At 38.6% G+C, this 26,333-nt stretch overlaps 1 protein-coding gene across 1 annotated transcript in view; it reads right to left on the reverse strand.

Moving 5' to 3' along the window:
- Window positions 1-334: 334 nt before the first annotated feature.
- Window positions 335-26,333, reverse strand: part of LOC129699626 (stonin-1) — a 54,202-nt gene continuing 28,203 nt past the window's right edge. The window contains exons 6-11 of the mRNA XM_055639591.1: window positions 20,450-20,505; window positions 19,645-19,738; window positions 17,361-17,986; window positions 16,172-16,444; window positions 4,073-4,162; window positions 335-2,025 (exon numbers count right to left, since the gene is read on the reverse strand). Coding sequence (XP_055495566.1) covers window positions 1,918-2,025; window positions 4,073-4,162; window positions 16,172-16,444; window positions 17,361-17,986; window positions 19,645-19,738; window positions 20,450-20,505 — 1,247 coding nt within the window. The 3' untranslated portion in view covers window positions 335-1,917. The remainder of the gene's footprint in view (window positions 2,026-4,072; window positions 4,163-16,171; window positions 16,445-17,360; window positions 17,987-19,644; window positions 19,739-20,449; window positions 20,506-26,333) is intronic.

The following is a 26,333-nucleotide window of genomic DNA, read 5'->3' on the forward strand; positions in this document are numbered from 1 at the left end:
AATCGTGTCTTTTCACTGATTGGATAGCACGCAAGAAAAAAGCTTTCCACTGTACCTTGGTACACATGACAATAGACTAAACTAATTGGAGACAAAGTAGGAGTGGGGTGGGAACAGAAGAACAAAGTGGGTGCAGTCCATAATCTTACAAACAGACCAGGCTTTGAAACAGCCCAGGCTTTGAAGCCAAACAGCCTTTTCTCAGTTAATTCTAGCCTTCTCTGGATACAAAATATAATGTTCTGCCATGGTCTGTATTTGCAATAAATCTTAGCAACAGTGCAAAATCCATTCCACTACCACAAAAATAAGCAAAAAACAAAACAAAAATGGAATAGGGTAATAGTAAATGAATTTCATAATAGGAGAAATTTCCAGTTTTTATTTTGTTTTTGAATACTTTGTTCACTAAAATAGAACACAAATATATATTTTTTATATTTCTTAAAGGCACTGATTTACAAATGATTCTCAAGTGAAACAAAACCAAAAGTAATCACAGCAGTAATAGTAATTATGCTGAAAATGAAAGCAAGCCATGGTGGCACTGTAAACAATCAACATGCATCACAACTCTAACAACGTTTTCAATGTTCAATGTTTCACACTGCTGCGCTTAAATCAATGAAAGATTAATCATAAATACGCACTTGTCCATTTTACGATCCAGATACTCACGGTCTTGGAAAAACAAATGCTACGTTATACCATCAGAACCTGGATTTAGTGTTATGAAGGCAATTGATGATGGAATGTAAACACCAGCATTGCAAGCAGTCAATTCCTTTGAACAATCAAAAACAAATCCATAACATCAACAAAATATCAATCTATACCACCAATTCTTGGGGAATTAGGTTGAGGTTCTTTAATAAAAGGATATGAAAAAGTAGAGCATCATCATTGACTGCTCAATTTCTGCTTCTTTTGATCTAGCACAGGTAATGGGTAATATGTCCTCCTGGTTGCACGGTGAAAGAAAACCAGATAGGTGAGGAACACAAAAGAAGAGAAAAACCTAATTTGAAAGACAGATTATGTCCTTTGACAAATAAAGCAATAATAAATGTTATAACATTTCTCAGGAAATCAAAATGTCAGCATAGCATTCCAAATATTATTAAATAAACATTCTGCATATTTGATTCAAATCCCAATTTGTTGTGGAATGCCTGCTAATATAGTATTTTGCATGGAAGATTTTAACTACAACAAAAGGAAAATTATCATCTTTGCAGTACTTCTACAAAACACAACACTAACGGAACACACCCGATAACGAAACCATTGTGCACGTCTTCATTAAGAAAACATTTGAAACGTATGAAGGGCAAATCCTAGCCAATGTTACTTTCAAACTAGTGATTGCCATTTTTAAAGATTGCTCATCAAATGGATATATTCAATTTGTAACGTTAGTAAATCCTGCTTTTTTCCTCCAAAATGAAAAAGGATTAGAAATTAACCACTGAAGAAATTATCTCTCATCGTGGACCAAATTCTTACACTGTGGCTAACACGTCTTCAAAAGAGGCTTGTTGCACTGGTATCCTGTATATATTTTAGTTTTCTTTCCCCACAAGATAAGACATTTTGCATATTACTAGTTTATCTCTATTTATAATATTGTTTGTGCAACATAAATTCTATTATACAATATAATTAGCCTCTTTTCCTCCACTCAAATGCATGTTGCTTTTCTGAATTTTTATTATTAGTCAGTTAAGTGATTTCTATTTTGAAAGAACTTGCATCACAGCAAGTCCTGATCATTTTTACCATAGGTATGCGTAATTCTAATTAAGTCAAAGAATAAAAAGAATTCACCAATTTAAGGATGGGAAATGGAAAGCCACCAATCATTTCAAGTAACTTGTAAAGAACTTGTCACGTTGCTTAATTGATTTTTTTTCATTCCTACCATTCTGCATCCCCAACAGCTTTAGAAAATACATAATCTCTCCCATTGTAGGTCATTATTCCATCCTTAAGATAGAATTTCCACTTGTTTTTACTTCTGTGAATCTAATGCAGAAAATAAAACAATGTCACCTGTCAGTCAAAACAGTGTACAGTTATCATTTCCAAATTAATTTCTTTCCACAAACAATTAAAAGTGACAATGCCTAACTTGTACAGACAACGTTGGTGTAGCAAAGACTATTCTTAATTTCATAACATCCCCACACCAACTTGTCTGACTTCCGCCTCCTCCAGTGCTCCATTGCTAGGGCAAGGCCAAACACAAACCAGAGGAACAGCACATATAATTCTGCCGGGGGAGAAGAGAAACTATTAAAAGATAGCTAATCTACTGCAATCTCAGATTTTAAAGAATTGATTTATAGATACTGTCACATTACAAAAGTATGTTGACAAGCCATTTTCTCCATCTGGTGCCGATCAAACATACCATTTCCTTATGCAGTACTAATTCTTACAAGTATCTACCATGACTTTCAATGTCAACCAGATGTTGGAGAGTCAACATGACCCTAACATTCCAATCCATTCATATTTAAGGAAGCAGACCAATAAATTCATGTGGCCCCATTATTAAGTTATATCATTTACACATCTATATAGAAATATCAATAATGTTTAATGCCAACAATGCCACTTTGTTCTGTGGATGTGGTCAGATGTGACTCGCACTATAGAGCATGTAACCAAATCAAGTTAATTTGCCTCAAAAATATTCTAAGGTGTTTCACAACAGCAAAATCAAATAATGTTTGAGACATTCTATAGATGCAAATATTAAGGCAGATAATCAAAAAGATGAGCACTAAGTAGCCTCTTAAAGGAAACAGTGGTGAGGTTTTAGAAGGAATTAGATGTTTGGGCCTTGACAGGACATAGCAAGATAATCTTGAGGCATAGCAAGATTATTTTGAGGCAGAGCCTCTAGCCTGCTCACAAAAACAACTGGCATAAGGGACATTAATTACATTGGAATCTGAATGCCAATGTTTTCAGCTACTTTCCAAATGAGCAGGAATCATTTTTCATAGTTATGGTTCATGCTAAAAAACGGTAGAATCAGCTTTGAAATGGGTGCTTAAAGAATCGAATATCTCACTAGTCCAGTTATAAACTTACTTTCAATCAATCAATCAACCAACCTTTATTGTCATCTTGCAAACAACTGTCATTAAGTAACCTATTTATGCAGGGTTTTTTTAAACCGATATTACTTTATTATCTAACCCAATTGCATTTGTTTTCTTTCCTGACCCTTAAATAATTTGAGGTCAAATAAGAAGCCAAATGCATTCCGATTTCATCTGCTCCAACAAGGAGACAGGTCGGAATTTCTTCTCAATTTATTTAATCTCTCTGCAAGTGGCACAAGACCTGGCAGGCCATGCAGCCAGACACACAAGACCCGGTGGGCCACAGCCTGTAGCGGGATGCCGCCAAGCCGGCCCCTGCTCATCCCCAGAAGCCCGAGACCGTAGAAAAGGGTGCCGGCAATGAAAGACGTGAGGAGCAAGGACAATAAGGTAGTGAACCGGAGTCTGTCCTTCAGCGCCCTCAAGGTCAGCTGCGGAAGGCACCCCCTCGGGCACAGTGGGCGACAGGGTCACAGTTTCACTGGATGCTCCAGACGTCCAAAGAAGGTAACGGCTGGAGGCCCTGCAGCAGCCTGGGGCTCGTCCGGACTGGGCGCCCCATATAAGATCTAGAGTGCGAAATGGACTGAAAATGGCACCAAAACCTGTTGCCTCTTGCATGTGGTCTCAGTGGATTATTTCTGTACACTTTGCTAATCGGGGATTGTGCTTAGGTATGGCAATACTTTGCAGAACTGTAGGCAAAAAAAAATCTCACTGTGTGTTTGTTTATGTGGCAATAAAGCACCATTGCCCATTGAAGTGAGTGAAAGCCTTGCTTCCTTTTCCATCGGTGCTAGCAAAAATATTAAAATTGGGAATTTGATAATGAGTATTAGTTCATAAAGTGACATCTATACCTTTAAACCAGCTAACACGATTTTAAACTAAAAATATGCTTTGAAATAAATATTAAAAATGAAATAATAGTATGTAAATGAAGCAAAAGCATTTACCTTATCGTACTGGCAAACAATTACATTTTCTGTATCAAATAGATCAGGTACTTCTTGCTCACTCACATCATCTCCTGAATTCAAAGGATCCTGGAAAGGAAAAGTACACAAATTAACCCATCCTCCATTAATTATTGAAGATTAGTGACAAAGTTCTGCAAGTTATTTTTTAAAGAATTAAAAACATGTAAGGATTAAGGGTTGATAGGTTACAACCAAGAGTCAATAGTAAAAAGGAAGAGAGCTACATTATTATGGAGTCTTTTGGGTAGTTAGTTCTTCCAAAAATGTTTTATACCTTAAATAAACACCAATGCAATGTAGAGAAGGACAATGTAAAGCAGAAATTTGTTGTATCCTTTCTACACGTCAATACTGCTCTGCAACAATTTCAACAACTAATAATCTTTAATGACTGATTACCTCATATTTCTTTAATCTGGCACCTCAAAACCTGAAGCTGGTTTGATGTGTTATTCATCTTGTTAATAGAGAAATGTCAACAACATGCAAAAATTGAATTCTATAATTGTTAATCCCATAGTATTTATGCATGAATTTTTCAATCACGTTGTCAGATTGATCATCACGTCCAAATGGTTAATTTGCCTCTGGGTACAACATTAACTCAATTGCCGTTCAAGCCCCACATGTAATTATTCCCCCAGTTGTGTTGCAGTAATTAAAAAAAAATCTGCTCTTAATTTTAAACTGATGCTTTTGTAATACATGAATGGCAAAATGGATGAAAAAGTGCTGGAGGGGAAATCAGTGGTAGACATTACACTGCACCCAAGGAGAAAGAGAGGGACGGCAAGGCCTCACAATTAAAGAAAATAAAAACTAGTCAGGCAATGACCAAATAGCAATTGAAGGGAGTTGCTGTATTGGATCAAAAGACTTAAAAATTAAAAACAACAGCTTCAAATGATGACATCACAATAGCAGAGACCAGCCTGAATGAAGATTTCAATCTATATTTGACACATTATTTGCTATTAAGGGTTTTTAAAAATGCCAACTTTCACAAGATTTTTTACATATTCTGATTCACATTTTTCCCCTCGAGGCAGAGATCACTTTCACTGAACATGTTGTGCTTTATTTCTCGATTTATTACTGATTAAAGTTGAAAAAAAATCAATATACCTTCAATTTTTAACCAACCAGCTTCAACTGACGATGTCACAATCGCAGCTTCAACTGATGATGTCACAATGGATACACTATCAGGGGGCGGGCGAATTACAATTCCAACACACATGGAAAGTGCAATTGGAATTTTTTTTAAAGATCACTGCTGAGGGAGGCAAGGGGAGTTCTGGAATCTTACGTTTGGGAACAGCTCGAGTTGGAGGACCATGCCTCCAGTGGGGGCTACGGGTAGGGGACGGGTGCGTTGGGTAATGACACAATGATAATGATACAATGATAATGATACAATTTATTTGTTGTCATTTGAACCTCATTGAGGTTCAAACAAAATTTGGTTTCTGCAGTCATACACACAACTAGAAGAACCAAGACACAACTTACACAAACATCCATCACAGCGCATCTCCTCCTCGCTGTGATGGAAGGCAAAGTCTTATCTCTCCCCTGCACTCCCCATTCTCCTCCCGATGTCAGAGTCAAAGCCCCCGGCAGGCGATGGCAAGTCCCGCGGCCATTAAAGCCGCGCTGGGCGATGCAAAGCCTCGCTCCGGGTCTTGATGTTGGAGCCCCCCGAGTGGGCGCTAGCAAGTTCCGCGGCCATTTAAAGCCGCGCTGGGCGATGTAAGGCCCCGCTCCAGGTCATTTTCAACCCCGCAACTCGGGCGGGAGAAGTCGCCGTTGCTCCCGGTGTTACCGTCCATCAGACCTGCGGCTGGAGCCTCCGAATCTCTGGGGTCGGGCCGCAGCAGTGCGCCACCACAGCTCACCAGGCTCTGACTCGGCCAACTCCGCGATGGCGAGTAGTCCGCAGGCTCCGCTTATGCAAGAAAGTAATACATTCTTAGGGGAACGCGAGGTTTCGAAGTAAAGGTATTTTGAAAATAGCGGGAATGCCTTCTAATACATTGGTTTTGACATATTGATAAGGTTGCATAACATCTCGTAAATAATAAAGGAATTCATCCAGAATTTCACATTAAACTGCACATATGCATCTCCAGAACCTATTGGGAAGCTTATAAGTTTGATACTGCCAATCCTTGTGGATGTAGACCCAATATTTATATCACATTAAACATATTTGCAGAGAAGGATAAAATACCTTTAAATTCTGGTCAATAATTCTAGGCAAATCTGACAAGTGGCATGATTTTATTTTACTGTAAAGCAAGTGACAGATTTGCCCAATTGTTGACAATCAAACGGTGTAACAATGATCAGAGATAATTTTGCAAAACAAAAGCATTAAGCTTTTTCAGTTTGTTAATTTTCTAAAGTACTTTGTTTCAGTTCATGCAAATAGCCATTTTAAATAATTATATTTAATTGAAGTAAAAGTTACTTTAACAGTACTAAATTGGACCAAATTTTTAGGAAAGCTAAAACTGTTTGAGCAACATGTGTGGTGTATTCCAGATTTAAAAAAATTGCAAAGAACCAAGACGATGCATTCTGAACTATCGTCACAAAGTGACTGCAGATGATTATTTCCTACAATTAAGACTAACCCTTTTGTAGGCCCCCACCTAACACCACTGTTTTTACAATGGGAGTAATATCATTTTACTGCAATACACCTTTCATAAGCAATATGATATTAATAACATCATATGATCTACTATTACCTACCGTGCATTCAGAAAGTATTCAGACCCCTTCACTTTTCCCACATTTTGTTACATTACAGCCTTATTTAAAAATGAATTAAATTCATTTTTTTAATCATCAATCTACAGACAATACCCAAGAATGAACCCTTTGCTATGACACTCAAAATTGAGCTTAGGTTCATTCTTGATTATCCTTGAGATGCTTCTACAACTTAGAGTCCACCAGTGGTAAATTAAATTCATTGGACACGATTTGGAAAGGCACACACCTGTCTATATAAGGTCCCACAGTTGACAGTGCATGTCAGAGCAAAAACCAAGCTTTAAAGATGAAGGAATTGTCCGTAGACCTCCGAGACAGGATTGTGTCGAGACACAGATGTGCTGAAGGGTATAAAACAATTTCTGCAGCATTGCAGGTCTCGAAGAGAACAGTGGCCTCTGTCATTCTTAAATAGCCGGGCAGCCAGCTTCTATGCTCTTCATAGAGCTGGCTGCCCGGCTAAACTGAGCAATCGGGGGAGAAGGGCCTTGGTCAGAGAGGTGACCAAGAACCCGATGGTCACTGTGACAGAGCTATAAAGTTCCTCTGTGGAGATGGGAGAACCTTCCAGAAGGACAACTATATCTGCACCACTCCACCAATCAGGCCTTTATGGTAGAGTGGCCAGACGGAAGCCACTCCTCAGTAAAAGGCACATGACAGCCCACTTGGAGTTTGCCAAAAGGCATGAGCAACAAGATTCTCTGGTCTGATGAAACCAAGATTGAACTCTTTGGCCTGAATGCCAAGCCTCATGTCTGGAGGAAACCAGGCACCGCTCATCACCTGGCCAATAACATACCTACGGTGAAGCATGGTGGTACAGGTGCACAACCTTTTATCCGAAAGCCTTGGGACCAGACACTTGTCGGATTTCAGACATTTTCGGATTTCCGAATGGAACATTTTTAGCGTAGATTAGGTAGGTAGCGCGGGCGGCTTGAAAAGTCTGGAGCAGCTGCCTCCTCCCCGGAGACTGGGAGAATCATTGTAAATCATTGCATAAATGTTAGTCAGTTAGTTTGGAGGGATTTTATGTGGTGGTGGTGGAGTAGGGGTGAAGGGGGAAACTTTAATTCTTAGTCCCCTACCTGGTCGGCGACTCCCAACCTCGCGGAGCTGGGGGCTCCGTCCAGCCGCGGGCGGCGCCGGTTGGAGCTCCGACCCCGGCAACTCTACCCCTGGCTGCGCGGCTCCAAATCCAGCGACGCTCCGCGAACGTTGGGAGTCGGCGGCCACAGCGCTCCGGAGCTTGCCGCACGGCGACCCGGTAAGGCATTGCTATCCCAGTGCTGCGACGCCGCTGACTCCCGATATTCGCGGAGCTGGGGCGTCCGGCCGCGGGCCGCGCTGGATTTGGAGCGCCTCGCAGCCAGGGGTAGAGTTGCCGCGGTCGGAGCTACAACCGGCACCGCCCGCAGCCCCACCAGCCACAGCGTTGCGGAGCTTACTGCACGGCGACCCGGTAAGGCATTGACCGCTCCCCGCCTCTCCGACCAGGTAGGTGACTAAGAATTAAAGTTTACCCCTTCACCCCCCCCTTCACATAAAAGCCCTCCAAACTAACTGACTAACATTTAGGCAATGATTTACAGATGTTTAAGCGTCTCCCGGTCTCCGGGGAGGAGGCAGCCGCTACAGTAGTACAGACCTGGGTTGACCGTGGGTCGTTTCGGGTCAAGTTTGGCGCCAAACGCGAGCTTTGGTGCGCAGACGACATCTGGAAAAAATGGCTGGTTTTCGGAGTTTTTCGTTTTCCGGAACACTGGATAAAAGGTTGTGCACCTGTAGCAGCATCATGCTGTGGGGATGTTTTTCAGTGGCAGGAACTGGGAGACTAGTAAGGATCGAGGGAAAGATGAACAGAGCATAGTACAGTTTTCCTTGATGAAAACCTGCTCCAGAAGGACAACTGTGTGTAGAAAGATGATTTAAAAAAAAAGGAATTTAATCAATTTTTGGAATAAAGCTGTAACATAACAAAATGTGGAAAAAGTGAAGGAGTCCGACTATTTTCTGAATGTACTGTACCTTAACAGTAGATCATATTTCCTGAATGCACAATGGAATACATTTAGTAGAGAGCTTCACAATCTTAAACCGAGGAGAAAAAGTATGAAATTTTTAAAACAGAAAGATCTTGTATAGTTTATGCAGTGAATTAGTTGCAGGAATATTAAAACCTGCCAGCATCCAAAAAACATGCAATAAAGTCAAGATGATCTGAAGGATTGCCAGAAATCAGTACAATACTTTTTAAATTTCCTGCCTAAATAAACAATCATTGAGAGCTAACAATCCACATGGCTACATAACAAAGGAATGGATTCATACATCTATACAATTAAAAGTCTCATCTTGACCACTCCTGTCTGCGCTGTATATTGATTTTAGAAAAAACGCTACCATATATCGCTATGACTTTTAGCCATTTTACTCAGTCCTCCTCCGCAGAGCTGGCTCCGAGGATTTTTCCCATCGATGAAAAATAAAAAAGTTATCAGTGTTTAAAAAACCTTGAAATCCACTTGCCTGTCAATCACCACGATGAAGGTAATGCCCCTTCTGGGGGTGGGGGGGGGGGGGAGGCAGGGCTAAAACCCCAGATGCCTGGACATGACTCAGTCACTCAGCAAGATCACGAGGGAGAGGTCACAATTGTAATTCTAAGCTGTGAATCAACTGAATTGCGAGTCTGCAATGATCTTGCAATAAATGATTTGTTAGCCCTTAATGAAAATGCAATAGCCGTTTGGCTTGGCCTGGCGTGTGCTTGAAAGTGCTCGGGCAATAGAAGTGAAGTGAAAATGCAATCAGTCGTTTGCCTTGGCCTGCCCTGTGCTTGAAACTGCAACGGCAATGGAAGTGAAATGAAAATGCAATGAGCTGTTTGGCCTGCCCTGTGCTTGAAACTGAAATTAAAATGAAAATGAAAAGAAAATGAAAATGAAAAGAGTTGTTTGGTCTGCCTGAAACCAATAATTTTGGCACACAAGGCCCCTATTAGCCGAGAACCCAGTCCCTTTTGCCCAAAATGCCCGTATTAGCCCAGCATAGTGTCTTATTCGAAGAGAAAAGAGGTAAAAAGAGAAAAGAACAAAAGGATTTCTAAGGAATGGTTGCAAAGTTAAGTGTTCTACTGAGGTGAAAATGAAAAAAAAAAGAAAAAAAATCAGGAATAATCATGACAACTACTTCAAGATAATTATTAATGCACTTTAGTGTGATGGGCTCTTTACAAGTTATTATGCTACTTTAAAAAAAATCAAATCATAACAGATATGATGAAGCCGAATTTTAGTTAAAAATATAAGAAGATATTAAATTGGCTTCTGGGCTAGCTTACAGCTTATATTTAGTGTCAAATTAGGCTTTCCTCAGGTTGCGGGGTGTGTGAGATAACATTGTCTCCCAAGTGAAGGAGCTAGAGAGATATCTTTGAAAGTAAGATGCCATAAACCAAATGACCAATGTTTATGGGGGAGGAGGCAATAAAGGAAGCGAGAAATAGATAGTCACATCTTTGTAAACAAATGACCTATGTTTATGAGGGACCAAATGACAGAGGAAGCAGCGAAAAGAGCTAGGGGTGGTATATTTGGAGATAAGGCAAATGGCAATGTTTTAGTATATCTTGTACCATGTAAAAAAAAAAGGCCTTTGATGTGATGCAATCTGTGGAAACCTTTTCCTGTACCTCTGACATGATTAATGTCTGTGGAAGGTGTTAAGGGGACAAAAAACCCTATTTAAGGCAATGTAATTCTGTTGTTCAGGGAAGGTGGCTGAGGACAGTCAAGTGTCTGTGTTGGTCACTTGACTGGAGTTCTCCCTCCCTTCCATCGGCCGATGTTAAGTAAAGTTTTGAACTGGTCTACCAAACAGTTTGTGTGGTGTCTGTTTATTAAGAAGCGAACCTGGTTTAGTAGTTAAGATAAGTAGCTTTTTCATTGGCGTAGTTATGCAGGCCTCGCTGGGACCACATCAACGGCTGAATGTGCAAGCGGTTGCGGAGGTTGCCGGGATTGGAAGGGCGATAACTGAGCTCTATCGGCCCCCTTGTAAGACCGACTCCCTAGAAACTCCCGGTAACATCTGTGATCCTTCATCAGCGATTGAATTGGTTCCCTGCCGAGGTTCTTAGAAACAGACTAAGGTAAGACCAGTTGGGCTTTATATGTTTTTTTTTAAAGAAGGGATTGTGTATGTATTTTTAAGACAGAATTGTGCATGTATTTTTAAGACGGTCTTATGTATATTGGTAAGAAGGACGTGAGTGGTTCCTCTCTCCGTCTATCTCTCTTTGTTTTCTTTTTCTCTCTCTACTAAAGGCTCATCAGCCTTGTTGAGATATCCGTGATTTGTCGGGTTGAGATACGGGGGTTGAGGTGTGTGTCTGGCTTATTGAGACATCCGAAGAATTGTCGGGTTGAGAAATAAGTGACGTTGTATATTACGGTATTAAGAAGTCTGCCAAGTTGAAAAAAAACTGGGGTCTCAGTTCGCGGGTCTGCCTGGTTGATATATTTGGAACGTTTCGGCATTAAGAAGTCTGTTTTCTCTCTCTCTCTCTCTCTCTCTCTCTTTCTATCTATCTATGGGGAATGCTATGGATACCGGTCCTATATATGTGTTATTTGAATCCTATGTATAATAAGAAATTTAGAATGTTAAGTTACAAGTTGACCAAATGGTTGGGGATGAAGCCTGGCCTGTAGGGGGCACATGGAATGTCGAGACAATTAAAAAAGCAGAGGTGTTGATATGGGAAAGGAAGACAGGAACCCACTAGAAAGCCGATTTAAAATAGACTTTAATTTACAGCAATTGAACACTAAATTCCTTCCATTTGGCCTATAAATTGATGTAAATGAGATTTAAAAAATCATGTTTTATTGTGAATTATTTGTGAATATAATTTGGACACTTAGGCTATTTAAAAATGTTAATCATTTATTAATGGATAGATGTTTGGATCTAGTAATTGAAGTTTGAAATTAGCTACAATTGGGTAACTAACTAATTATATGCTTTAATTTCAGGTCATCCAAGTAAGATTATTTTATATTTGTGTCAGAATGGTTCAATCTATGATAACTGAAAATTTCATTCAGTTCTCTTAATTTTTAAGAAGGTTATGGGCTTTTGACTGTCCATGATCACAGCTTTTTTGTTATGTCCATAGAAAATCAATAGGGAACAAGATGCTAATTTCCGAGTATGAAAATGGCCATAACTTTTTTTTTTACTTGAGATATGAAAGTGAATTAGGTGTCAAATTAAACTTATTGTTATGCTTTATCTGATGGGATAAATTGCAGATTTGATTTTTTTTTAATCTCACAATTTTGTAACTTTGCTAGATAGAGTTAAGAAACTAGGATAGCACTAGGAAAGGATGGAAATTATTGCAACTAGAATGCCAGTGGGCAGAGGAACAAGAGAATAGAATTAAAAGACAGGCAGGAGGTGAGAAACAAGTGATGGTTAGTAAAAATAAACCCAGTACTGGTAAATCCTCTGGAGGAGACTTCATGTCTGGCATGACAACCCTATTTGGTAATGAAGATGAGGAGGAGTTAGATAATCTGGTGAGATGTCCACCTCCCTATGCCCTACCAGTAGCAATGGCATCTTTACCTGGGACAGTTCCATCAGTAACATCCCTATAACTTGAAGTCTGACCTTACAAAGCTCTCCAGGATTGGGAGCACGGGAATGCCTTTCTGTGTGTAATTTGTTAAGGCATTGATGCTACCAGAACAGCTGGTCATTATTAAATGTACTGCACACACTGGTGCTGGGGATCCTATAGCAAAAGGTAATGAGTTACTGATAGTGTATCCAAGCAAGCAGCCTGTACATCCAAATGTGTGGTGACATCTGGTAAACAGATACTAGCAAATAGAACGGTCCTGCCAAACATGAGGGAGGTATGTACATTACAGAGGGACGCCTCTTGTATATAATAATAACTATGGAAACAAGAGGGCTGTGCCATTAATTCAGCACACCCCGCTTGGACAAGTTGGTGTATACGATACATTTTTACCCGTCTTACCCATGCTGGTAAGGAGGGAATGATAGGATAACAAAGGAAATGTGGTGACACCCGAAAATTTGATGAGGCACTGAAGCAGGCCTCTGAATGTAAAATTTGCCAATGAAATAATCCGGGCAATCCAATTAAAATACCCTCAGGGGTAACGCCAATGCCATCACGATTGTTTGAATGCATACAGATTGATTTTATTGAGATGCCAAGGGCCCAGTGTTATAAATATTGCGTATTGATTTTAGATTTATTTAGTAGGTGGAGTAAAGCTCTACCAACCACTATTAATAAGGAAATATGTGCACATTTTAATATCTGACAGCAATTCACTGTACACACCACCCACAGGTATCTGGGATGGTGGAAAGAGTCAATGGGGATTGCAAAACAAAATTACCCAGGAGGTAAATCCTTTTTCTGACAAGCAACTATGTTATAAAAATTGGGGATGAAGGAAAATTCAATGGAGAAATGAGGATAGGATAGGGAGACTGAAAAGTCAAGGGGAGTCTGACTAATCATGATCTGGATCAATGTCCAATTAGGGTTAGGTAACCAGGATTTTGGTAAACAGAAGTCTTGTCAGAAAAAGGGAAAGTAAATTACAAAGAGACGTCTTTGAAGATGAAATATTATATACTGCTGGTAAAACAATGTTTTTGTATATGTACTGCTTGTAAAACAATGTTTTTTGTATGTGGAATGTGTGAAATTCGAAGCAATGAGCAAAGTTGTGTGTCACTTTTTAAGAAGTTGTCCTTTAAAATGCAAATCTACAAAGTTTATGGTGTGTCCGTTAAGAAACAGGCATGAATGGGGTGCGGAGCTATACTCGATGGATAAAATGTGTTTATAAATCTTTTGATTATATGATTATAAATCTTTTGAACCAAGTTTAAAAAAGACTCATCCCGATTAAAGTGTTAAATGAGATTGGAAATGTCAAAATTACAGAGAAAAGTAAATGTATTATTGATTACTGATTCTGAATGAGTTCTTTTGGAAAAGATTGTTTTGATATGATAACAGAGGTTGTCTTTTAAAATGCAAATGAAGCAAGATTACTGTTTTTAAGCAAACAAAAAGATGTTGCTGTAGCATGTGCTGTGTGAGAGAAATGAAGGTAGATGAAAAAATTGTTTTATGACTTAAAAAAGGAGGTTTGAGGGAACTCACAATGAGGGACAAAAGGTGAGAAGATAAAGTAGATTGGGGAAGAGAACATATTTGGAGAATTGAATATTTAGGTGGGGAGAGCCTCTTCGGATATAATCGGATTAAAGAATAAATTCACAGCGAAGTAAGTGTTAGGAAGGAACATGCAGGATCAAAGGTAGACAAAAGTGCTGGAGAAACTCAGCTGGTGAACAAGATTCACAACTTTTTATTGATGCAGGAAAAGCTGCTCTGTCCACCCCCTGGAGAGTGGGGGGAAGCCACTTACAGGCCCTGGGCAATTAACTAATTATGTATGGTCAGCAATTAACCCATGTCTTGCCAGATCTACATTCCAGGTTGGAGGAGTTTTTGCTGGGAGCCATAAAAGCTATACGATGGGGGTGCTGGGACAAGAAGAAATTGAGACTGTTGAAAGAAACAACCAAGTGTTGCTAACAACATGAACTGCTGTAAAGATGAAAGATCATCGTCGCTGGATACATTTGATTGACTGTGAACAGTTTGTGGAAACAAGGACGATGGGCTATTGATGTTCCCTTATTCTGGGGTGGCCCAGCCCACATGGACTGAACTTTCTTCAGAATGGCAAACTTGCGGACTAACCCATATTTAAAGGATGGTACACACCTCCTTTTAAACAAGATTGAAGTCAAACATGACAAGCGCAGCAAAGATACCCTGACTACAGACAGTAAGAGGTCTGCAAAGGCCAGTTAAATCTACCTTTTTTTGCCACTACCAAGGCACTGGTGTATTTTAAGGAAACAGTATATTTGTGACAGGGCATTGTTATGTTGCAAATGCAGTGCCACACAAGAGAAGCATGAACCAGTTACACCAGCACACGGGAAATTCCAAATGAAGCCGAATAAAGGCTGAGCAATTTTTATGATCCTTTTCCTGTCCTATGGTAGTATCTTAGTGTCACGTCCGGGGGAGGTTGGTGGCCATTTAAAATGTTTGGGGGGGACTTGTGGAACGATTGTCCACTATGAATTGATTGTGTTACTAGTGTACTATTAAATTGTCTGATGAGATGCTTATGGTCTTTCGTATGTACTCAGCAAGGACTGTAGTTGTTATCAAAATTTTGATAAAAGGATGGAATGATGAAGCCGAATTTTAGTTAAAAATATAAGAAGATATTAAATTGGCTTCTGGGCTAGCTTACAGCTTGTATTTAGTGTCAAATTAGGCTTTCCTCAGGTTGCGGGGTGTGTGAGATAACATTGTCTCCCAAGTGAAGGAGCTAGAGAGATATCTTTGAAAGTAAGATGCCATAAACCAAATGACCAATGTTTATGGGGGAGGAGGCAATAAAGGAAGCGAGAAATAGACAGTCACATCTTTGTAAACAAATGACCTATGTTTATGAGGGACCAAATGACAGAGGAAGCAGCAAAAAGAGCTAGGGGTGGTCTATTTGGAGATAAGGCAAATGGCAATGTTTTTAGTATATCTTGTACCATGTAAAAAAAAAGGCCTTTGATGTGATGCAATCTGTGGAAACCTTTTCCTGTACCTCTGACATGATTAATGTCTGTGGAAGGTGTTAAGGGGACAAAAAAACCCTATTTAAGGCAATGTAATTCTGTTGTTCAGGGAAGGTGGCTGAGGACAGTCAAGTGTCTGTGTTGGTCACTTGACTGGAGTTCTCCCTCCCTTCCATCGGCCGATGTTAAGTAAAGTTTTGAACTGGTCTACCAAACAGTTTGTGTGGTGTCTGTTTATTAAGAAGCGAACCTGGTTTAGTAGTTAAGATAAGTAGCTTTTTCAGATATACCAAATGTTTAACTACTACGAATAAAAACATTTTAGAGTTTAGAATTAAACACTTCTGAAGGTTTGTAAAGACACTAATGCTTTGGCCAACAAAAGGATATATAGGTTAGAATGAGTCAATGCTAACAATTACAAGATAATCAAGGATGTTGACCTAAATTTGTAATAGTTTTACGTAAATCTCGAGACAGATATTAACTTATATTGGCGCTACAGATCAGAAGTACCACTGCCATTTTACTACCAAGTAATAAACAAAAATTTTACATACTTACTTCTTCTCTAATGTCTTCTTTTGGTTGCTCGTCACTGTCATCACAGGAAGAGTCCTCACTGGAACTATTATCTTCATCATAACCTTCTAGGGCTTTCAGGTCTTCAGCATCAATAATTCCAAGTATATCATTTTCTTCTACTTCTCGTAGGTTCCCAATTTCTTCATCAGACGAAGTGTCATTGGTCCCATCCAGTTGTGGGATGGATGATGTTTCAACCGTAACCTGTTGCTCTTCTGAAGTTGCTGCAAGCATTAACATCGTCTCATTTACCTAAATGATAAAGATAACTTTTGTGCGTAAAAGTCAAATGAAAGGAAAATCAATAAAACAGTAGTAATCTTAGGATCTGACTGGATTAATATCAATCAGTATCCCCATTGAAGTCTAAATAAAAATACTAAAAAGCTGCCTGCTTTTGAAGCTACCTGCTTCAATAATTTGTAACCTCCGGAAAAAACAAAAATTATCTTCAGGATTTTTAATGATTTTTTGTGTGAATTTGTAAAAAACACAAAATCTATCCTTGTGATAAAGCTCTTTGGAAAACAAGCATAGTAGAAATATAAGAACATGCAGTAACCATGCAGTACAACACATTCAATATTAAACCCGCTAAGTATGGCACTCTTTGGCATTTGACAAAGTAATCTTTAATTTGTGACGGCTGTGTACTAACTCTGACATTACTTACCTTCTCCAAAAGGATGATCCCAGCACTGAAAACTAAGCCACAATTTCAAAGATCACTGCTATCTTCTCTCACCAATAGCTCCCTCTATAATCTCTCCCCCCACTCAATATGCACAGCTCTTTCACCAGGTATATATAGAGTTTCAACACCTGCATTGTGGAAAAGCTTTCTTGAATAGAGAACACATTTCGGTTCTCCATCAATAATACATTTTCATTGAAGTAAATCATAGAGAACAACTTTTCACTTCTCCCATATTTGAAAAAAGTTAAGATTTTTGTTGCAAACATGAACAATTATTTATTTCACGGCCATTTAAGTATTTATCTTCATCGCTTCTTCCTGCACAATGAACTGTAGTGCAATGAAAAACATTGGCATTTCTTGTACCTTTACCTCCAGACTTCCATAAAATGCAACTTCTGACCATTGAGAGTGTTCAAACTTGCACTTTAATCTTTACATTTTATTGCACATTTCCAAAAGAACTCTTACCTGGGGTGCAAACTGTTGAGTTGCACACTGATCAGAAACGCACTGTGACATGTTCATGCCTTCATTTTGTTCAGATGATTGACTTTGAACTATGAGTGCATGTGCTAGAGGAATTCTCTCTAAATGTTGAGTCTGGCTTGAGGTTGTTTGTTCTTCCATAGACAGCTCGAGCCTTGCTGGTTGTGTGGTTACTAACTGCTGCTGCGTTAGTGTCCCTGTATTTGCCATGGGCTGCCTCTGAATAATTAGGTGAGGCCCTGTCTGTACACCCATCCCAGAGTGTTGCAAAACGACCTGCTTCATCGCACCAGATTGCTGAATGTATACGTGCCGTGACATGCCAGGTTGTTGCAGAATGGACTGGCCAGCTACATCGAAAGGTTGGTTTGCCAACAACTGTTGATGCGAGGAAACTTGACCTGAATTGGATTGCTGGAGCATGGATGCTTGATCTTGGGAAGATGGTTGAATGACATGTGTTTGACCAGAATTTTGCTGGATTAGTGCCGTCTGCCCTGTAACTGTATTTACTTGATGAATAATGTGGTGAACAGGCTGTTGGAAGTATTTCTGACCTCCAGCACCTTGGGTTACCATAACTGGCACATTGACTTTATACATATGACCTGAAAAATATATAGATTGATAATCAAAAATTTGAGAAAATATTAAGAACAACAAAGAATGGAGAGGAAAATAATATTAGAATGGGCAGCTCCAACCAAACCTTAGCACGTTCTCTTCTTCTAACGTATGGCGTGCACAGCCTAAGGTTGTAGGACAACTTGTTCTATTTGATCTTATTTGATTGTGCACGCCAGGTCGATTGCATTAGTTGAAACAGGGCAGAACATGTGAAGGTTGCCATCTCCCACCCCCTTAGCATGCTGAATAACATCATTCTAAATCATACGCATGGGTGGGGGGGGGGGGGGGGGGGGGGGGGAGGAGGGGGGACTGCGGCGTCACGCACACACAAACCACCCCCCCATGATATTATATTAATATTATGCATTGGCTCCTTTTACCCCATCCCTGCCCTATCCACTGACGCACAGCCCCCACCTCGCAGGCCCATCTAGGGGAAGGGGGGGGGTAAAGGGGAGGCCTCGGAAGCCCTCGGAAGCCCAACCAAATTACTGCATGTTCAGCGGCTTCAATCCAGAGCCCTGAGGGTTGAGGACGGCTGGGCTGCAGGCGGGGCGGAGCGGATGGCCGGCTGAGTGCGAGTCGACGGTGAGCGGGACGCGACAAAATGACTGCGAGTGGGGGGAGTTAATGCAACTAGCAGCTCATGCAAAAACCAGTGCCCAGCAGGCTGCGCTTTGAAAACTGTGCGCAGCTGGCCGTGAGGAGCAGAGCCATTGTGAAGTCATCAGCTTTTTAAAAAATCTCAGATTTGTGAACTATTTTAATTAAAAAACTCGGGAAATAATGAATCAAATTTTCAAATGAGGCGATTTTTGAGATCATGAGGTAAATCTCTATCGGAATATATAAAAATTTCACTGTTAGCGTATCGTGTTCGAGGAGATGCGAATCACAGACACAAATATACACAATTCACACACAAATACATCCACATCTAAGATCAGATTTTATAAGTATATGTATCTGTTAGTCTGTGAAATTTAGAGCATTCAAGTAGACTCAAACAAAAATATTAAATAGTAATTAGAATTATTAAAATAAAATGTAAAACACTTACTTTCCCCCCCAAATGCAGCAGTGTTGCTTAAGCTGTACCACCGTCTCAAAGCTCCAGTGATCCTGATTTGTTTTGACCTCCAGTGCTCTGCTAATTATTAAATTACTAGTCCGTCTATATTTACATCCGACGACAACTGAAGACAATTCAGTCGCCTGTACCTGTCGCCAATTGAATTGAATTCACCGAAGTCAGAACCGGCGACAACCTACGTCACCTGTGACAACACCTACATCAGGAGAAGTCAAGCTACCCATTGTCAACCCATTGTCACCAGAAAATTTTCAACATGTTGAAAATCCAGCTGCGACCAAAGACGCTACGACTCTTTGGGCAACTGAGGAGACTAGTCACGACCATACAGGAGACACCCCGGCGACCATGTGGCAACAGCCTAGTCGCTTGCAATCGCCTAAAAAAAGAGCCCAAGTGGGACAGGCCCTTTACTGTTCTTCAACCTCAGATTTTCCTTCTACTTTAGATAGATTGGAAAAAGAAATATTCTCAATCACAAAGTCAAAATAAAACTGTTTGAAAGTGGAAAGATCAATTCATATAAATGTAACAAGTACTTGCCTGAAGCAGTCTGCAAGGTAACTCCAGCAGGGACCTGTATTGGAAGACTAATGCCCGAGGGTAGTGCAAGAGTAGTTGATGTCCCTGAAGAGCTCTAGGCAAGCAGATAAAAGAATGAGAATATTTACAACAAAGAAAATATGAAATCATTATTCTCTACCAGTTTAAAAAAGGATTGTTGACTTGATAACCAACTCTCAGACCAGACTGAAGCAGTAATCTCAGATTAATGCTGCCTCGAGACAAATGGAATGAATATGTATAAACTAAGTAGGTACAGCAGCTTTGAATATAAATGGAGATAGGCTGATGAGTTTTCATGAGACAGATTGAATGTGTACACCATGGAAATAAACATATTAGAAACCTGTCCCACTTTAAGGAGGCACATAATGATAATCAGTGGACAAGATAGTAAATCTTGTGGCACCAAATGTTGGTGGCATCAGTTTCTGCAATAAATAAAAGAATGTGCTTGTAGAAAGTAGTGTATAACTCCAAGCAACAGTGGTGTAATACAAGCACATTTGTAACTAATGGTTAAATGTGGCCATCTTTCAGGATGAGACCATTCTTATTGAACTCCTTCAACTCTACTAGTGCCATCATCTGTCAACCATCCAAGAACCAAGTACACCTCACTCCCACCAAGAATTGAGTAAGTGGTCCCATAGAAAATCAGTGCTGCTGAATTCAATTTCACAATTAGAGTAGCTAATGAACTCTGGCCACAAGAGAGGAACAATCAACACAAGATCACAGTAACCCTAAAGTGTAAAAAATGCACAACTAATATGGCACTTACAAGTTCTGCAGATGTAAAATTCTGAACACTTCTACCAGAAGGAATCACAACAGAAGCTGCAAACAGAAATGTTAAGGTTTACTACAAAATATTGTGATTTGCACTACACATCCACAATTTCTAAATGGCTTTGGGGGGGGAAAAAAAAATACAGAAATATGAAAGCAAATTAAAATTGTTAATGGGAATGTGTTACTGAGGGTTATTTTCTGGAGATAGTATCAGAATAAGTTCCAATACTAGTTTTCTGGGCAACTGACTTTGTGGTATCCCAAGATTAAATATGGAAGATTAATATCTCTAAATTAAATTGGACAATCTATTGGTACAATAAAACATTATCGTCTTTAGTACCAAAACGGAATCTGCTTCCACAAACTGAAATAATGAAATTTAATTAAATAAATATCTGAAACCATTTAAGACAGTTTTACATTGAGAAAGACGTCCTAAAACAGGGCCAAATTCCAAACACACTCACTTCCAAATTCTAAACACACAATTATGAACCAAGTATAAATTTCAGGCAAGGTGGAGATACTATCCAGTGACATTGTAGACTGCATTTATGTACCAATAGATTCATACAGCACTGAAACAGACCACTTGGCCCGTCACGTCCAGGGGGCCTTCTCTTCCCCCCCCCCCAAAAGTGGGCAAGACCAAAACATAGGAGTCAGTGAGGCCACTTCAGAATTACATCTGTCACAGGTAGGATTTATACGACCATAAAAACTTATCTTTTGACATATGAGCTCTGTGAACCACCTTGAATTGTATCAGAGCGTGTCTTGCACACATTGAAGAGGTATTAACTAATCTATAGGTAGAGAAATTTGAAATTCTCTTTCCCAGTCATTCTTAATTTTATCAAATGTATCTATTCGTAATTTCAAAATCAACTCATAAATAGTAGTTATTAAACCTTTCTGATAAGGGTTAAAATGTTTTTTAAAAATTCTCTTTTTTCTTTTTATCTTTTTGTTTTTATATAGACATGTTCTCTTTTAAACATTTAACTATATTTAAATAGTCGTTATTAAACCTTTCTGATAAGGGTTCAAATGTAAAAAAAAAATCCAAGATTTCGGTTTGATATGGCAACGGAAAAAAGGGTAGAGTAGCCTTCAAAAAATGTCTAATTTGTAAATATCTAAAGAAATGTGTTAGGTAGATTATATTTATTTGAAAATTGTTCAAAAGACATAAAACAACCATCCAAAAACAAATCACGAAAAGCTGCTAATCCCTTCCTCGTCCATAACAGAAAGGCTTGATCAGTACTAGAAGATTACAAGAAAAAATTAGATATGATAGGACTCGATAAGTTAAAATCATTCAATCCAAAAAACTTATGATATTGAAACCATATTCGGAATGTATGTCTTATTATTGGGTTAATTGTATATTTATTCAATCTCGTAATTGTGAAAGGTAACGAGGCCCCTAGGATAGAAGCCAAAGATGGCCCTTGCACAGAATCACATTCAAGATTTATCCATCCTGGGCATTGGGTATCTTCTAAATCTTTTGTCCAAAACGTTAAATTGTGAGCATTAACTGCCCAATAATAAAATCTAAGGTTTGGCAGTGCCAAACCACCGTATTTTTTTGATCTCTGTAAGTATTTTTTTACTTAGTCTGGTATTTTTATTCGGCCATATATATGAAGAAATTTGAGTCAATAATATCAAACAAAGATTTAGCAATAAAAATTGGTATCGTCTGAAATAAATACAAACATTTAGGTAGGATAAACATTTTAATAGCATTGATTCGGTCAATTAGACATAAGGACATTGATGACCATTTAGTAAACTATTGGCTGATGTGGTCAATTAGGGGCGTAAAATTGGCTTTAAATAGATCCTTGTGTTTCTTGGTAATCTTAATGCCTAAATAAGTAAAACATTCAGTAGTCAATCTAAATGGAAATCGTCCATAATTCGAAATTTGATTGTTTAATGGAAAAAGCTCACTCTTACTAAGATTTAGTTTATAACCAGAACAACTACTAAATCAATTAAGTAATGCTACTGCTGCAGGACTTCTCTGGGTTAGAGATAAATAATAACATCTGCATAAAGAGATAGCTTATGTGTCTTATTCTCACGAACAATACCAAAAATATTAGGGGATTGCCTAATAGCAGTGGCCAAAGGTTCCAAAGCAATATCAAACAAGGACTTAAAGGACAGCCCTGTCTAGTACCTCGAAAGAGCCTCAAAAAAGGGGATCTCTGATTATTGGTAAATACAGAAATTCGAGATATACGATATAATCAGCTTGATCCAAGAGATACATTTTGGACCAATCTTAAAATTTTCAAGTGTATTGAATAAGTAATCCCATACTACTCTATCAAATGCCTTCTCAGCATCAAGTGAAATGACACATTCTGGAGTTATATTTGATGCTGTATAAACAATATTCATTAATCTCCTAACGTTAAAGTATGAGTAACGATTTTTAATAAAACCTGTCTGATCTTAAGAAATAATTTGCGGTAAAATATTTTCCAATCTCATAGCTAATATTTTGGAAAGAATTTTGGAATCTACATTTAACAGCAATATGGGTCTATATGACGTCACTTCAGTAGGGTCTTTATTTTTTTTAAGAATTAAAGAAATAGATGCTTCATAAAAGGATTGTGGTAATATATTCATTAAAGAGGCTTCTTTAAAAACCTTGCTCTGCAAGAGTTATCAAATTTCAAATTACACAACAGGAAATTTTCGAATTTAGCGACAAGCCACACAAACGTTTTGCACGTCAGCTGAGAAAAGTAGAAAAGGACCAGACTATTCTAAAAATTAAATCAGATAAAGGTAAATTGTTAATGCTTCCCAAAGACATTAACGAAAGATTTGCCCAATTTTATCAAAATTTATACACATCCAAAACAACAGAAAGCAGAAAAATTACAAACTTTCTGGACAACTGTAATCTTCCAACACTTAACTCGCTGGAACAAGAGGAATTAGGAGCACAGATTTCAATCTAAGAAATAGAAGAGACAATCAATTCACTGAAAAATGGTAAAACACCTGGGCCAGACGGGTTCAGTAACGAATTTTATAAAAGATTGCACGAGGTAATTTCACCATGTTCACACAAGCTTTATACATATGCATTTAAAGAACAGACATTACCACAAACACTAGCTGAACCAACTATCACACTTATACCCCAAAAAGTTAAAGATCTAGAAGACCCCAGTTCATACAGAGCAATTGCACTGCTAAATACAGATCAGAAAATTAGCGAAAACTTTGGCAAGTAGATTAAGCAAATACGTTTATAAATTAATACATTCGGATCAAACGGGGTTCTTATCTAAGAGACATTCATTTAATAATTTGAGGTCTTAACATAATGTACTCACACAGAATTAAAGAAGACATATCAATTATTTCATTAGATGCAGTAAAAGCATTTGACCATGTAGAATGGAAATACCTTTTCACAGTACTGCAAAAATTTCAGATGGGAGAGAATTTTATTTCATGGATAAAATTACTATATGATAGGCAGATGCCAGAATATTGACCAACCACATACTTTCTCCGAAATTTCAACTATCCAGGGGCAATAGACAGGGTTGTGCATTATCACCCCTGTTATTTGCCCTTGCGATTGAACCCTTAGCGGAAAGTATAAGAGTACATCCGAACGTTCACGGCTATAATACTATACACTCCAATAACAAAATATCATTATATGCAGATGATGTATTATTATATATCACCAATTCTCTAGTTAGTATTCCAAATATATTAAATCTTATAGAGGAATTCGGTTCCTTCTCAGGATATAGAATAAACTGGAACAATAGTGAAATTATGGCAATAAAACCTCAAGAGCCGACACACCTTTTAAAATTCCCTTTCAGAATTGCTACAGAAAAATTTAAATATCTGGTTGTCCAAGTAACCAGAAAATATACTTCTTTATTCAATGCAAACTTCCCACCTTTAATTACTAAATTAAACACTCTTTTTCAATTCTGGAAAACACTTCCGATGTCTCTAATAGGCAGAATAAATGCCATAAAAATGATTTTCCTCCCACAAATTCTCTATTTATTTCAATCAATACCGATATACCTACCTAAAAGTTTATTTTTTTTTAAATCTTGATTCCCGGATTACAAACTTTATCTGGGATTATAAATCACATAGAATTCATTAACGACATCTATATAAACCCAAAGAAATGGGCAAATTGGCACTCCCCAATTTCTTATACTACTGTTGGGCAACTAATATTAAAAATGTAATTTACTGGCTGGATAACGCATGCCAACAGGCAGACTGGTTAATAATGGAGAGAGAGGATTGCTCGCCTTTTAATATAGGCGCAATTCTTCTCTCCCCAATAAAGTTGAAGAACACAATATGAGAAAAATCCATTATTCACAGCACTTTTTGAATCTGGAGACAAGTAAAGTCAACTTTTAAACTAAGAAATTTATCTCTTCTTTCACCAATAGCAAATAACCCGTAGTTTAAGCCATCTATTGTAGATAAAACGTTTATTTATTGGGAAAGACTAGGAATTAAAAAGCTTGGAGATCTGTACGAGATGGGAAATCTCCTGTCATTTCAGAAATTACAGTCAAAATACAGTCTGAAAGGTAATCAATATTTTAGATATCTTCAAATTCAAGATTATTTGAAAACATATACCCATGATTATCAAACTCTGCTGTCAGATATATTAGACAAAGGTATGAATAGAAACTCAGTCAAACAAATTTAACATCATATTGTATAATACCCTTCTGAATATGAAAGTCGTCAGACACAATTAGAAGAGAATGGGAAGAGGAATTAGGCCTAAAAATTTCCAAAGACAGATGGGAAAAATATCCTGAAAGTCATCTGGAGGAGAAGAAAAGTGGCGCAGCTGTGGCGATTCGCTGAAGGAGTCTGGATCCCAAAGGAGGAAGATTCTATGAAGATCGATCAGTTCAGAATCATCTCCTTGCTAAGCGTTGAAGGCAAGATTTTCTTCAGCATAGTGGCGAGGCCGCTGACCAGCTTCCTCTCCAGCAATGGTTACATCGACAGCTCAGTGCAAAAGGGAGGCTTACCTGGAGTGCCGGGGTGTCTAGAGCACATGGGAGTGGTGACCCAGCTCATCAGGGAAGCCAGGGAGAACAAGGGTGACCTGACAGTGCTCTGGCTTGACCTGGCCAACGCCTACGGCTCCATCCCACACAAGCTGATCCAGACAGTCATGGCCAAGCATCGTGTGCCGGGCCAAGTGGCAGATCTCATCCTTGACTATTCTTTAGTATCTTTAATAAAATTAACAAAATTTAGATCTTGAAGCAAAGTAGTATTAAATCACCGTTGTTTAGCACTAAATTTGGAATCAGGTAGTTTGTTGATAGTTTCAATGGTGCATGATCAGAAATAACAATTGCATCATACTCACACGCAGTGACCGATGAAACTAGCCGAAAAACTATTATAAAGTAGTCAATCCTAGAGTAACTATGATATACACGAGAGAAAAAATAAAATTCTTTGTCATTTGGGTGCAGGAATCTCCAGACTTATAACATTCCAGAGTCAAGTAAAAAAGAATTGATAAAACTAACAGATTTATTTGGAAGCGCATGATCAGATGCAGATCTGTCCATCGAGAGGTTCAAACAACAGTTAAAATCTCCACCCATTATCAAAAGATGTTCATTTAAATTAGGAAAGGATGCGATTAACTGTTTAAAAAACTCAAGGTGATCAATATTAGGTGCATAAACATTCACCATAACAACATTTTGGTTATGAAGACCACCAGTAGTCATCAGAAAATCTACCATATGGATCAGAAATTGTTTCATAACGAACAAACGGAATTGAGGAGTCAATAA

The sequence above is a fragment of the Leucoraja erinacea genome, chromosome 8 (assembly GCF_028641065.1).
Source record: "Leucoraja erinacea ecotype New England chromosome 8, Leri_hhj_1, whole genome shotgun sequence".
NCBI classification, from domain to species: domain Eukaryota; kingdom Metazoa; phylum Chordata; class Chondrichthyes; order Rajiformes; family Rajidae; genus Leucoraja; species Leucoraja erinaceus.